At 34.9% G+C, this 15,745-nt stretch overlaps 1 protein-coding gene across 12 annotated transcripts in view; it reads left to right on the plus strand.

Annotated features, from left to right (window-relative positions):
* The window catches only part of ZMYM4 (zinc finger MYM-type containing 4), a 150,097-nt gene that overhangs the window by 92,850 nt on the left and 41,502 nt on the right, over positions 1 to 15,745 (plus strand). For all 12 annotated transcript variants that reach the window (XM_032877203.1, XM_032877204.1, XM_032877215.1 and 9 more), the window contains 8 exons: positions 4,334 to 4,418; positions 4,661 to 4,916; positions 10,541 to 10,715; positions 10,826 to 11,038; positions 13,849 to 13,999; positions 14,490 to 14,605; positions 15,111 to 15,386; positions 15,547 to 15,697. In XM_032877203.1, coding sequence (XP_032733094.1) covers positions 4,334 to 4,418; positions 4,661 to 4,916; positions 10,541 to 10,715; positions 10,826 to 11,038; positions 13,849 to 13,999; positions 14,490 to 14,605; positions 15,111 to 15,386; positions 15,547 to 15,697 — 1,423 coding nt within the window. The remainder of the gene's footprint in view (positions 1 to 4,333; positions 4,419 to 4,660; positions 4,917 to 10,540; positions 10,716 to 10,825; positions 11,039 to 13,848; positions 14,000 to 14,489; positions 14,606 to 15,110; positions 15,387 to 15,546; positions 15,698 to 15,745) is intronic.

Here is a 15,745-nt window from a genome sequence, read left to right on the forward strand (position 1 = left end):
TTAGTAAGATCATAGCTTTAGCTCATTCCCCCTTTGTCAAACCTCCTTTGGATTTTCTCTTTGCTTAACTTGTAGTTTTGTTTTCAGCTCACTTCCTAATTCTCCTTTTTACATAATTCATTTTGGTGTTAATTTCATTGATTTCCATACTTTCTTTTCTTTCCAAAGTACCTAAAGTGCTGAAGTGTGTGCCTATATATTTAAAGACTTCTACCCATTTGTTCTTGTTTATTTCTTCAGTTATGGTGTTCTGGGTTCAGTTGTCATTCTCCTGCCTCTGTTATTGACATAATACCATTTGGCCTTCCAGTTTCATTTCTTTGTTCAAATTCCCATCACATGTTACTATATTTTCTATAATATTTTTACAGGTATAGATGCTTTTATGTGTACCACGCTGTTTCATCTTTCTTACATAAGATGACCAGAGTAGGTGATAATTAATTCCATTTATAAATGAGGGAACTGAAGTTCATAAAGGTTAAGCTAGTTACTCAAGGCCATGTGGCCAGGAAGGAGCCACTATGGGGTCGTAATCAAGGTCTTACTATTATTAGTCTGACAATCCTTATATAAATAAAAGTTGTTTCATTTTTAAAAATGCCTAGAGAAGGTTTCAAATAGAAATTTTAAAGAGCCAGAGACCTCATTTTCCTTTTCCCTTTTTCTCTAGGTTCTAAAAGTTTGAAATTCAGTGAATACTACATTTAAGTTAAGATTTTTTGTTCTTTTTGTTCATAATAGAAAGCTAATTTTAATCTCTTGTTAAAGTAAATGGATTAGGGTGGGGAAGCCAATCGATTATCAATAGTAATGAGTCATATAGTTTTAGGAAATGGAATGCAATAATTAAATGTTGGGGCTTTCTTTAGGTATGTCAGATTAACTTGGCTGAAGGTACTGGGTCCTTCATTTCCAAAATACTGTCTTGGGGTACTGCTACAGGTCTTCCTTTATTGTAAAGGGAAGGTAGAGCTACTGATAAAGGATTTTTTTGTTTTGTTTTGACATCTGCTTTTCTACTTCTGAAAGTCTTTGAGTCATCAGATTTTCACTTCTCAAGTTATTAGTCATTGTTTATAATTAAAGGTTTATGAAGTTAGTCATTATTAGGGGGATACTGACATAAACATGATTCTGCCTTGAAGGCATTCTGGGGTGTATAAGTAGAGTACTTAAGATATGTACTTATTTTACTATGTTACAGAAGTAATATGTACTTTTGAGGCTTAAAGAAAAATCAGAAGTTTGGAATAATTGTCATAAACAGTGGGAAAAGGAGCTGACTGGAGACCATTAAAGTACGCCAATGAGTATTAATTTGGGGGGAGTTTCCTGAGATTAAAAAATTATTTTTTCTTCCTTGAAATTTTCTTTAATATACTATGTAACATAGGAATGTCAGGATGAGTCAGTATTAGGAAATCTTTTAATATATAACTTCCAACTGGTCAAATAATAGTATATGGGTAGATATGTAGATGCAAAAAGACATCTTGTAATTTACTATTCATTTTTCATAATAGATACTCTTGCTCATGGTAAGGAAATATCTACTTCAGATCAATAACAATCATTATTTAAGAGTAAAATAATGGAAACCTGTTAATAATTACTAAAAGAACACAAATTAATGCTGTCAGCATTATTATTTAACTTGTTGGATTTTTGACCTGGTACATGTTAAAGAAATTAGAAGAAATGGAAAAGGGGAGAAAAATTATCATTGTTTACTAGTAAAGATCTATTAGAATTCATGGAAGTTTAATGAAGTAATTGAATTTTAGTTATATAAAAGCAGTATTTCTGTAAATCATTGTTTCTCAGGTAATATGAAAATATATAGTATTCCCTTTGGCAAAGCAACTTTAAAAAAGTACTTATGTCAGGTAAAAGACAATTTAATAGAATAGAGAGACTTTTTAAAAATGTAAGGTATTAGTGATTCCTAAACCAAGAGAGAGTTTCGGTATAATACTGAAAATATCAGTAGGTCCTGATGTTTTGAAGAATAAATAGGCATGTATGCACACAGACATTACACGTGTGTTCTAAAAAAAGTAGGTTGATAGTGGTGGACTATTAAATGGTTAGACCTATCCCAATTAGGTTTATTAGGATAGTGTGATACCTAAAATTGGGCTGATAACGGGGCGCCTGGCTGGCTCAGTTGGTAGAGTGTGCGACTCTTGATCTCAGGGTCGTGAGTTTGAGCCCCATGTTGGGGTAGAGTTTCCTTTAAAAAAAAAATTAGGCTGATAATGATGCAGAATAGATTGCCACAAGACATTTTTAAACAATTTGGTATGTTAACAGTGAATGGGAGGAATTCAGTAGTTACTCAGAGAAGGGGAAAAAATGCCCTTTAAACATCAAAGTAAGTAAATCCCAGGTGGATTAAATTAGGAGTTGGCAAATTCTCAGCAGCACGCCGAATCCAGCCTGCTTTCTTTCTGTTTTGTTTTGTTTTTCTGCACACTGTTCTTGTAAATAAAGTTTTTTTGGATCATTGCTGCATTCATTCATTTACATATTGGGAGTACTTTTGCTCTACCAGGGCAGTTGAGTAGATGTGGTAGTATGGCTTCCAGGGTTGAAAATATTTAGTATCTGGCCCTTTTCAGATAAAGTTTGCTGACCTCTTGTTTAAAGGACTACAACTTTATAAGAAATCAAAGGAGTCACAAAAGTAAAAATTAGATTTTTGGCATAGAAATGAAAACTTCAGTACGTAAAAAATTTAAAAAAAGTAAATATTGAAAAAATGTTGATAACATGCTACACAAAGTTAATATTGGTACATTGCAATGCTGTTTTTGTAAGTAGATATTACAAAAAGAATTGCAGATTGAGACAACAGTGGAGAAAGACTTTTAAATGGCTTTTTACACAAATTGCTAGCGTAAATCTAATTAAAAGTTTAAAAAAAACTGTCATTGTCTATCAAGAACATTGACTGTGTTCCTTTTTACCTAGTAATTTCACTTCAAAAATCCTTTCTTTAGAATGTAATGCTAAGTATGAGAGTATGAGTATTCACAGAAATGTTCATCATGGTATTTCTGATTATACCAAATGTTGGGAAACAAGTGGACTGACATTGGGTTATGGTTATATGTACGACCATTAAATTGGAGACTGAGGCCAAAGGAAAAATCAGTAATACTGATCCTGTCTTTGTTTATATAAGTTTTCTTGTTTTGTTCATCATGGATTGTACATTTAAAAAATAATGCATTAAAATATTTATCGTGATTACTGAGATTTTTGGTACCTTAATTTTGTGCCTGAGGCAGGTTTCTCACTCACCTAATCCCAGTCTCATCCCTGTGTAATCTGATATGTCTATTAAATCATTTATCTATCAATATTTCTCAAATGTGAGTAATGCACCAGATACCTCTTACCACAAAAAAGGAGGTTATATTGGAGTTGTCTGAGAATTCCAAGAAAAAGCTGGGGTTTTGCAAGTTTCAACGTGATAAACAATGAGTGAAAATAAAAGTTAAACCTGCCACTTATAGATTTCACAATGAAATAATATAATTGTATAAACAAATAACAGCACTGAAAACTTGTAGTACAACTCAGTTATATGTGATTATTCATGCTGAAAAATGTTTACATTCACCAAAAAAGTCATTGAAATAAATACACATTTTAAAAAAGTATTCTCTCAGAATTCTCAGACTTCCTAGAATACATCTGCAGACCACAGGGTCTTGGAATCCAGCTTAAAAAACACGGATGTAATAATAGCCAAATGTTCAGTTGACTCAAGTGATCAAGAAATCATTTTATTAGAATGATATATTCAGTTTAATTACTGAATATAGTATGATATATTCAGTTTAATGAATCTACTATATAGAAAAGTAAAGCCTCTGAATACAGGAGGGGAAAAGACTGGAAAGAAATATACCAAAAGAATAACAGTGTTTGTTTTGGTGTAATGGAAATCTGAGTAGAATTTTTTCTTTATTTCTGCTTGTCTAAATTTTGTATAGTGTGTATTACTTTTATAATAGATAAACAGCAACTTAAAATACTGTAATAATAAGAATTTTCAAAAATAATTTAAATTTCTAGTAGTGCTACAGACTGTAGGCTAACTTTCACTTTTTACCTCTTGCTTCTCAGCATATGCAAACTGATTATACCCTCATTGCAATTATAGTTTGCTTGCTATTATTTCTTACTAATGGTAATGTAGTATGAACATTTCCTCCCCGCTATGTAGCCAAAGAAAATGTGTTGAATGTCTGGATTTCTTTATATACAGTGTATTTCTTCTTTTCTCTAAGTATTTATTTATTTATTTTCTTTTTTGAAGGAGTATAGTCATGGCCAACAGCAAAAAACTCAAGAAGGGGAATTGAAAATTAGTGCTGTCTTTTCAGTCAGTGGCAGTCCTCTTGGTAAGAAACAGAACTGAGTAAATGCATCATGTTTATTTATTCTGACCAGTATGATGAAGTATCTACTTGATTAGTAAACTAGGCAGTTCTCTGCCCATTTAGAATGGCTTTAATTGTATATTACATAATTAGTTTTGGATTTCAACACTAGTTCTAGAAGAGAAAGAAAGGATATATATACTTAAAATTCATGGCAAAAAGTAAAACATTAATTTTTTTTTTTTTTTTTTTTTTTTTTTAAGCTCCACAGTTGACTACTGGCTTTCAGCCTTCACTGGCGTCATCTGGCATGAATAAAATGCTTCCTTCAGTTCCAGCCACAGCTGTCCGAGTTTCCTGTTCTGGTTGTAAAAAAATCCTCCAGAAGGGGCAAACTGCTTATCAGAGGAAGGGGTCTACTCAGCTTTTCTGCTCCACGCTGTGCCTCACTGGATATACAGTTCCACCTGCCCGCCCACCGCCTCCGCCCACCAAGAAAACTTGTTCAAGTTGCTCGAAGTATAGCAGAATTCTAAGTTATCTCCTTTGTTTGTTTCCTTTTAAAGTACTTTATTCTTATCTGTGTATTAATTTTCTACATTTCCATGTTTATTGAGAATTCCCACAGCATGTTGCTGCTCAGTTTTGTTTTGTTTTTAAGATTTATTTATTTGAGAGAGACCAAGCTGTGGGGGGAGGGGAAAGGGAGAGGAAGAGAGGCAGAATCTCAAGCCGACTTCCCACTGAGAGTGGAGCCTGATGTTGAGGGGCTTGCTCTCCCAACCCGGAGATCATGACCTGAGCCAAAATCAAGAGTTGTATGCTCACCTGACTGATCCACCCAGGCACCCCTCTCAGTTTTTCTGAATACTAGGTGCTCAGCTTATTTTAAGTGCAAATAATGTGCCTTTTACATACTAAGAGATGTTTTTGAAACAGGCCTTCCCATCCTTGTTAGTTGAGATGCTTTATAAAACAAAAACTATGCCATCATGTAATACCACAACATTTTATCTTATAGGTAATAGAAATCCACAGATATTTGAAGTTGTGTATCTTGTTATCTTTTCTTATCTTTAAAAGGTCTCCAGTGTATATATTTTTTATCTTCTCTGAACTACCTCAGAGGTTGCATTTTAGTGTTTAATATCAAAAGAATATGACCTTAGACCTTGATACAGTCATCCTGATATGTTTGAAGAACACGAATTCATTTTGGCTGATTTGGTAAGGTGATCGTTAGAAACCGCTTAAATAAGCCAGAGAAAAATGAATAATGCTCTTGTTCTAAAACATTTGGCTTCTATTTTTAAGCTACTCAAAACACAATTTATTAATTTAGGTATTTGTATTTATAGTTCCTAACATGGATCCTTCCCTTTCTCTGTCTGGAAAGGGAAGAAGATGCTCCCTCTTCTGGTTTAGTTGGAAAAAGGCATTTTATAGACTTGATAGAAATTTGAATGTGGTTCCAAGTCTTTCTCACAGTTAGTTATGTTGCCTCCTTTTATGTTTCATGTTTGATTTAGTTAAAACAGACTTCTTTATTTATACTGTTTGAATTATAAAACATACTTTTAAAAGTGTGTACTTCATTTCTATATTCTCATATACTTATTAGCAGGTTCTAAGATTAGATCAACTTGAAAATTATAATTTTTATAGGGGTTTTTTTTTTGGTTTTGCCATGAGATAATTGCATATAATAACTTTGTCTTATGCTTCTTTATCTAATTCTACTTTAGTGATTGGCACTTTCTAAAATTTGTTTTATTTCTTCTTTCATAATATTTTCAGAGATATATCAGTGAATATTAAAATGACCATAGAACACTCACAGAAGTTTTAAAATGTATGCCCTCTTTCTGTCTGTGTTTTTAAATTCTTGTCCATACATATTAATTCTTTTCATCTAAATTTATTATATCCCTTTGGTTTGCCTAGTGTTATCTGGAGATAGGTCATTTTCACCTACTTGTCATATCTTACCCATCTTGATCTTACATAGTTCAGTTATCTTTTAAAATTACATTTGTCTTTTGTTAAGTTTGGTCTTATCCATAAATCTTCCATGTTTTCACCCTGTCGTTCCTTGACTCTTAACTGTTCTATCTCTTCATTCATTCACTTATTCTACTTAACTCTTCTACTTCCTCATTCATTCACTTACCTGTTATGCTTTTTTCACCCCTTAATCTTTTCCATTTGCCTCTTACTGTTCTCCAGCAGGTACTCCTTAACTGCCTGTCACCTCTGCCTTTTTTTCCCATTTGCTTCCTGACTTTTCTCCCCTTCTCATTTTATAGGATATCTTTGCTGTTGCTGCTTGGCCCTCACCCATGATCAGTCTTGATTTTCCTTGCTTTCTGTTTTGCTTCCTGAACTACTCTTTCATTTCCTTTTTACCACTTTACCCTCCCTACCCTTGTTTTCCTCTTTTTTTTAACCCCCTCAACATTGGCTTGAATTCGTTACCTTGAGATAGAATCTGACTTGAGATCAAGAATTGGACGCCTAGGGATGCTTGGGTGGCTTAGTTGGTTAAGCCTCTACTCATCGAGTCCCACATCAGGTTCATTGCTCAGTGGAGAGTCTGATTCTCCCTTTGACTGCTGCTCCTCCCTGCTTGTGCTCTCTCTCTCTCTGACAAATAAATACAATCTTTAAAAAAAAAATAATTGGACGCTTAAGTGACTGAGCCACCCAGGTGCCCCTGTTTTCCTCTTATTTACACAGTCATTACAGCAGTTTGGGATAGTCTGGTTTATCTGACTATAAAATTGTTCATTTGGATCATACCTTAAATATAAGGAAATTGGATTCAAAGAAGTTAAAAGATTTCCTCAGAGTCACATAGCTGGTTAATTTTACTAACCCTCTTCCACCTGCCACCCTGCAGCTCCCCACTCCCCATAGTCTATATTTTCAAACAGGTTTAAATTGTAAGTTAATCCCCTGAAGGATTCCAAGAAGGATTTCAATTTAATTTGAATCGGTGGAGATAGAAAAAATTTCCTTCCTGATAGCGAGTGCTATTTTTATAGACCAGTAGAAATACAGCAGCAGCACTTGGGTTGAAAGAAACTGATTAGCTATTTGAAGTAACAGTTTTATTTCTCTTAACCTCTTAACCAAATCTCTTAGCATCTTGAATTTAACCTAAACTCTGAGTATATTTTGGGTAATCATCATTTAATTTTCAGGTCTCCTTAGTAATAAGGCCCTAACACTGTTTTTAAAAATCTATTTCAGTTCCTCCATAAAAGAGGTAGTTTGGAGGATAATTTTTTTTAATATTATTAGAAAGATCAGATTACTTGATGTAATGATACTCAAAGAAGTAACTATTTCAGGATTATCTGTATCATTTCTGAATTTTTACTATTTGGAATCAGATACAATCTACAGTAAGATGTAATGTAGTTGGATGCTAGGCATAATAAGAGAAATAATACCTGCTTTTATTTTTCCTTGCCTTGATCCATGCTGCTCCCCAATCCTTATCTCCTTAACCTTCCAAAGCTCCTATTTTAGATACAGATAAAATGTCAGGTAGGGTAGCCTTTCATGTCACGTATTGTCTGAAATAATTGTTTCTTCGCTTTTGTTACTATTGTACGTTATGCTTTTTCATAATTATTTTACTTTTATATTTTTAAGGACACTTCTGTGATGGTATTTTATATACATGTCACTTGTCTTTTCGTCCCAGTATACTGTAAGCTTCTTGAGTGCGTGCTTGTACCATATTGTGACACAGGGTGTAGCTAGTGCGTGGTTTAATAAAAGTGCTCAATAAGTACCCCTGTAAATGTACTATATTAAAATCTAAGGGCACCTGGGTGGGTCAGTTGGTTCAGCGTCTGCCTTCAGCTCAGGTCATCATCCCAGGGTCCTGGGATAGGACCTCATGATGGGGTCTCTGCTAAGTGGCGAGCCTGCTTCTTCCTTTTCCTCTACCCCTCCCCCGCTCGTGTTCTTTCTCTCTCTGTCAAATAAATAAAATCTTAAAAAAAAACTAGTTAAGGGGCGCCTGAGTGGCTCAGTGGGTTAAGCCTCTGCCTTTGGCTCAGGTCATGATCTCAGGGTCCTGGGACCAAGTCCCGTGTTGGGCTCTCTGCTCAGCAGGGAGCCTGCTAACCCCGCTTTCTCTGCCTGCCTCTCTGCCTACTTGTGATCTCCCTCTCTCTGTCATGTAAATAAAAAAATAAAATCTTAAAAAAAAAACCTAATTAAAAAATAATTGTGAAGGTAAAAACATGCAGAAAGTTAGAAGAGCCTACAGCTATTAAGTACAGAAGATGAGGTATGGAGTTATACACTCCATGAGTATATGCAAGGTATATATAGAAGGTGTATATACAAGTATATACAACAAGGAGGTATTCCTTGTGATGATTCTGTTATGTTTACTATTATCTTTTATTGAAGTTGTAATCTTTCGTAAAAAGTATTCTATTAGTATAATCTAAGATGAAAGGTTGAATATAATAATTTATATACTATTAATGTGAGTGTGTACTCATGGGAGAGAGATACCTTTTAGAAAATTTCCATCAAGGCGTTTTTTTCCCCACTGGCTTTTTTTTTTTTTCCCTGAGAGAGAGTGCAAGCATGAGCCAACAAGGGGCAGAGAGAGGGAGAGAGAATCTCAAGCAGGCTCCGTGCTTAGCACAGAGCCCAACTTGGGGCTCGATCTCATGACCCTGAGTTCATGACCTGAACTGAAATAAAAAGTTGGTTGCTTAACTGACTGAGACACCCAGGAGCCCCTTCTTTTGGCTTTTGAAATGGTTTACACTTAATGTATTTAATAAACTGCTATGTGGGAATACTGGTTTGGGGTTAGGATAAGGTATGGAATGGTAGGGGGCCTTAGAAGTGTTTTAATCTTCATTGCCTTTGCTACTAATGCTTACAAATTAAATTATTATTATTATTATTATTTAAGATTTTATTTATTTATTTGACAGGCAGATCACAAGTAGGCAGAGAGGCAGGCAGAGAGGGAGGAAGGGAAGCTGGCTCCTCACTGAGCAGAGAGCCCGATGCGGGGCTTGATCCTAGCACCCTGGGATCATGACCTGAGCCGAAGGCAGAGGCCTTAACCCCCTGAGCCACCCAGGCACCCGTACAAATTAAATTATTTAAAAATAGAAGTACTCCGGGCACCTGGGTGGCTCAGTGGGTTAAAGCCTCTGCCTTCGGCTCAGGTCATGATCTTAGGGGTTCTGGGATCAAGCGCCACATCAGGCTCTGCTCAGCAGGGAGCCTGCTTTCCTCTCTCTCTCTCTGCCTGCCTCTCTGCCTACTTGTGATCTCCATCTGTCAAATAAATAAAATCTTTAAAAAAAAATAGAAGTTCTCAATTTTATATAACCATACTAGAATAGATACTGTGTAGCTTGAAATGTATTTTCACATTTATTTATTTATTAAAGATTTTATTTTTAACTAATTTCTGCATCCAACATGGAGGGTCTCTCAACCCCAAGTTTAATAGTTCCATGTTCCACCAGCTGAGCCAGGCAGGTGCCCTGTAGTTTTACTTTTAAAATATGGTGTTTCTAAAATTTTTCAAATGTAGTATTATTTTATAGAATATTTTGAAAATGCAGAATAGCCTAAAGAAGAAAATTAACATCTCTTATAATCCTACCTACTAGAGATAATGAATGATAACTGTTTGATGTATATCCTTTTAGTCTTGAAACACCTTATACTCCCAACAGTTCTATGAAGTAAGCCATGTCTTAGTTCTGTTTATAGAACAGAATGTAAGGATCAGAGCAATTTATCAGTGTACCTGGGAAAACCGAGGTGTTCTTATTTAAATATCAGTGTCCTTTCCATATATATAATTGTCTCTGACTTATTTATTTATTTAAGATTTGAGAGAGAGAGAGAGAGAGATAACGAGAGAGAGCATGAGCAGAGAGGAGAGAGAGAAGCAGACTCCCGCTGAGCAGGGAGCTGGATGCGGGATTCCATCCCAGGCAGGACCCTGGGACCATGACCTGAGCCAAAGGCAGACACTTAACCAATTGAGCCACCCAGGCGCCCCTGTTTTATTTATTTTAACTGACAAAAAGGAAAAATACAAATGGTACTGTGGCTTATCTTATTTTTGTTATCATTTTTAGAGATATTTTAAATCCAAAGGATGTGATCAGTGCCCAGTTTGAAAATAGCACCACTAGTAAAGATTTTTGCAGCCAGTCATGTCTGTCAACATATGAACTGAAAAGGAAACCTGTTGTCACCATAAATACAAACAGCATTTCAACCAAATGCAGCATGTGTCAGAAGAATGCTGTTGTAAGTCATCTTACTTTTGGGCAGGGGGTCCAGAGAGATTAATATTTGTGCTTAAGAACAGCTTTTGATGGTCTCCGCTTGTTGTTGGTGTATTGTTTTTTAATTCCTAGATTCGACATGAAGTTAATTACCAGAATGTGGTACATAAACTTTGCAGTGATGCCTGCTTCTCGAAGTTTCGGTCTGCCAACAATCTCACGATGAACTGTTGTGAGAACTGTGGGGGTTACTGTTACAGTGGCTCTGGGCAGTGCCACATGCTTCAGATAGAGGGCCAGTCCAAGAAGTTTTGTAGCTCAGCGTGTGTTACAGCATATAAGCAGGTACATGACTGTATTTAACTTCAATGTCTTTGTTCCTTTTAGGAGGATCTACTTGTTTTGGTAGATCTTATTTATGAACATGTTGTCACAAAAATACTAAGATGTTATTATTAGCTTAATTAATATTTTTACATATAAATAGAACTTGTCAAATGAATATGTATTAAAAATCCACTTACAGAGTTTTATAAGTAGCATATTTTTTTCTTCGTGCATTTGAAATACATGTTTTTAGGGCATGGCATTGCTATTTAAAATATGATTCATGTTTTTGAGCAGTATTTCGAAAATGCACAAAGCAAAATAATGCATCTCCCAGAGAGACCCAGTCTCATCTTTTTCATGAATAGCTTTCTCTGAAATACATTTTTGGTTTGCGTATAAGTGTATACTTTATTATTTGACAAGGTAAGGTCCAAGTTAACATATATTCTTGCCATCAAATCCATATAGTTGAAATTGGAATTCAGGAAAAAAAAATCTTAGGATTGTTTTTATTTTTTAATTTTTTTTTTAAAGGATTTTATTTATTTGTTTGTCAGAGAGAGAGAGAGAGAGAGATCACAAGTAGGCCGAGAGACAGGCAGAGGCAGAGAGAGAAGCAGGTTCCCTGCCCAGCAAGGAGCCTGATATGGGACTTGATCCCAGGATGTTGGGATCATGACCCGAGCCGAAGGCAGCTGCTTAACCAACTGAGCCACCCAGGCGTCCCTTAGGATTGTTTTTAAAAGGTTTTTCCTTTTCTTCATGAAATAGGAAATAAAATGTACATCATGTATTATTTTGTGAATTGATGAGGTTTATAGAAGATGAATTAGATGAATGCCGTATGACAAACGTCTGTTAGGTAGTTTCATTTTTACTGTATTTGTATTGTATTAGTAAATTTTGATCACAAATTAGATTTTAAAATTCATAAATCCAAAGGAATAGTAAAAACCTTTTAGATTTTAAATTTTACAGTGCCTTCCTGTTTCAGTGCATTAGCTGATCATTCTTTTTCTTAAAATAGTGAATTTTTATATAGTCTAACAAGATTCGTGAATGTAATGTGTGAGAAATTTCTTTTAAATTCTTAATACTTTGCAGTGATTTTGTAATTTTCAGTGTTATACAGTGTTTCTATTTCTTGTTATTATGGAGCACATTAAAGGGGCTTAGCTTTACTATTTATTTCTTCCTGTAGAAACACCTTGGTTTTGCTTTCACAGGTGGAAAAAAGCCAGTATCTTCATGAACTTATCCTTGTCCAAAGGACTGTTTTCTTGGTATTGTTTCTTGGTATTGTTTAAAGTTACTTGGTTCAGTCCGTTGAAAGATGGCTCATATTCCACAAGAGAAGGAGAAATAGGTTGAATCATCTTAATTTTATTTTATTTATTTATTTAAAAAAATTTATTTATTTATTTGACAGAGAGAAATCACAAGTAGGCAGAGAGGCAGGCAGAGAGAGAGGAGGAAGCAGGCTCACTGCCAAGCAGAGAGGCTCATGCGGGACTCCATCTCAGGACCCTGAGATCATGACCTGAGCCGAAGGCAGAGGCTTAACCCCCTGAGCCACCCAAGCACCCGAATCATCTTAATTTTAAATTGATTTATTATTTTTAATTTAGCCAATATCTATTAAATTTCTCACATATTAATATGTACTGTGGTGTAGAGAAAGAACGTGAATTTAGAAGTAAAGTAGATCTCTATTTGATTACTTGACTCTCTATTCAAATAGAATTTTACCATGGGGAAAGCAGTTAAACTCCTGGGTCCATTTTCTTATCTGTGAATGGATATTATACTACTACTGTTACTGAGATGTTGTTAGGATTATGTGAAGTAAGAATGAGAAACTACCTCGTATAGAACCTGGCATATTGAAGATGGTCATATCTGCTGCTTTCTTTCCTTTGTCATATATAATTTTTTTCCTTTATATGTAATTAATTAAACAAACATTAGATGTGATTCCTGTTTTGAGGGTCTACCTGTCTCTTGGGGGAGATAGACCTACAGCTGAGTAGAGATGGTATGATGGTACAGGAGGGCACAGAGGAAACATGACCAGTTCTACTTGATAGGACAAGATGAAACTACCAGCAGAAACATCACAGAGATAATGAATACTGGATATACTTCATAAGATATCCTGAATACCTGATACATTAGTAGTATTTAGCATTGTTTGCTAAACAGACTCTTTGATTGCTTATATGTAGACACTTTGATATCTAAAGTTTGCTCCCACTTCATTTCTTCCTTGCTTATTGCTTTGTGTGCTTTGTTGTTAATACTGGTAGAATATTTGGTAATGAATTTTCTAATAAGTTTATTCTCTTGAATTCACATTTTATGGCCATGGATAGCACCTTTTGGAGGGGGGCGGTTCTTCTGATCTTTAGTATAATGTAAGAGCATGAATTGCCTCTTGTGTACTTTTTTAAAATTCCATTTTTAAAACTATAGTTACAATCAATTAATAGATCCCCAAATTAATTGCCAGGTTATGGTCAGCATTATTTTTTAATGAAATAGAATAGAATGGAAAATATAAACGTGCATCATGTGCCATCATGATTTATATTGTTTTATGAAACTTTTTCAGTTTTATATACATATATGTGTAATACACAAGTAAAACTTCAAAAGTATGTATTGGGTCACTTTGTAAAATTTATTTCTTACTGAGGATTGTAATCATAAAAGTTTGAAAGCCACTAATTTAAAATATCTCAACAGTGTTAAGTATAAACATTTCAAAGAATTATGCTTTTATTTATAATTTGGTAAAAATGAATGTTATTTTATTCTCTTAATAGAAATCAGCCAAAATTACACCATGTGCGCTTTGCAAATCATTGAGATCCTCAGCAGAAATGATTGAAAATACCAATAGCTTGGGAAAGACAGAGCTTTTCTGTTCTGTTAATTGCTTATCTGCTTACAGAGTTAAAATGGTTACTTCTGCAGGTAATACTGGTTTCATAAACTACATAATAGTTGACAAAAGTTATGGTTATTGCTCTTTTGTATGGTACAGATTTTTGTCTAAATTTAATTGATTTTTAAGGCAGATTTAAAATATTTCAGATCTGTGTTGTAAAATATCACCTCTTGCCTTGATTTCTTAAGTTACGTTTATTTGCTTGCCTATTTGTGTATTCCCCTTTTCCAAAAGAATTTCATATGGCTTCTTTAATATATCTTTTTATCCATACCTGATTTATTTCGGTATTCATTTATTTTGTAGTTTCAGGGTAGACTGTTCCAACTTTAAATTAACAGAAATGTTATTAATGTTAAGTTAGTTTTTGTCTGTATGTGACATGATTTAGTTTCAGTTCCTGCAACTTGACCTGGCCCTTAAATTTTCATATACTGGATAATAGTTACTTATTTTCTCAAACATTTGTATACATTTGTATATATTACTCATTAGTTTTTATTTTGATTTGCTAAGGTGTACAAGTGCAGTGTAACAGTTGTAAAACCTCAGCAATCCCTCAGTATCACCTCGCCATGTCAGATGGAAGTATACGCAACTTCTGCAGCTACAGCTGTGTTGTCGCGTTCCAGGTACGGCTTCAGAAATCTTCCTCTCCTCCAGTCAGTGAGGCGCCTGCTATGTAGTATGTAAACTTGGTAGGTGTTTGCTCCTGCCCCAATTGCCTACACTTTCTCAGTCTTGTTAAACGTGGATTCTTTGACTTTTGGTGTGTTTGGAGGATTGTTGTTTAACTGCCTCCCATAACATTAAGTGGAATTGTTATTACCCAGATTATCTTTTGGGAGGATATTATTTTTAAAGGAGGTTATTAGTTTGGGGCCCTGGCTGGCTCAGTCAGTAGGGCAAACCACTTTTCATCTCAGGATCAGGACTTCGAGTTCCACGTTGCACGTAGAGATTACTTTTTTAAAAAGTTTTAAAAATTAATAAGGAGATTATTAGTTACATTATTTTAGTTTTTGGAGATAAGTGAAACTGTGCCCATTCAGTTATAAGCTGCTCAAAGATAGCAAATTTTGCTTGTTCATTTGAACAAATGATTACATTGAACATCTTGTTTGTTTCATTTTTCAGAATTTGTTCAATAAACCAGCAGGAATGAATTCTTCAGTAGTGCCCTTGTCTCAGGGCCAAGTAATTGTAAGCATCCCCACAGGTTCAACAGTGTCAGCAGGAGCAGGGAGCACCTCTGCCGTTTCTCCTACTTCCATCAGTAGCTCTGCTGCAGCTGGTCTCCAGCGACTTGCTGCGCAATCCCAGCATGTTGGGTTTGCACGAAGTGTTGTGAAACTCAAGTGTCAGCACTGTAACCGTCTTTTTGCCACAAAACCAGAACTTCTTGACTATAAGGTAAAATATAGGATCCTGATAAAGGGTTTGAGTATAAGATGGCCTGTATATAAAATCATTTCTTTTTATCTCTCAGAATTACATGTTTTGAAAGAGAGAATAGAATTTCCAAAAGATAAACCAAATGTTTAATTAGTACTTGATGATTATTTCTTTGCAGGGTAAAATGTTTCAGTTCTGTGGCAAGAATTGTTCTGATGAATATAAGAAGATAAATAATGTAATGGCAATGTGTGAATATTGTAAAATTGAGAAAATTGTAAAGGAGACTGTGCGATTCTCAGGTGCTGACAAGTCATTCTGTAGTGAAGGTAAAGGCAAGATCATCTTACTACTGTTGGTCCTTTTAAAAGTAACTG

The sequence above is a fragment of the Lontra canadensis genome, unplaced genomic scaffold (assembly GCF_010015895.1).
Source record: "Lontra canadensis isolate GAN:19392208 unplaced genomic scaffold, GSC_riverotter_1.0 scaffold60, whole genome shotgun sequence".
In the NCBI taxonomy this organism is placed as follows: Eukaryota; Metazoa; Chordata; class Mammalia; order Carnivora; family Mustelidae; genus Lontra; species Lontra canadensis.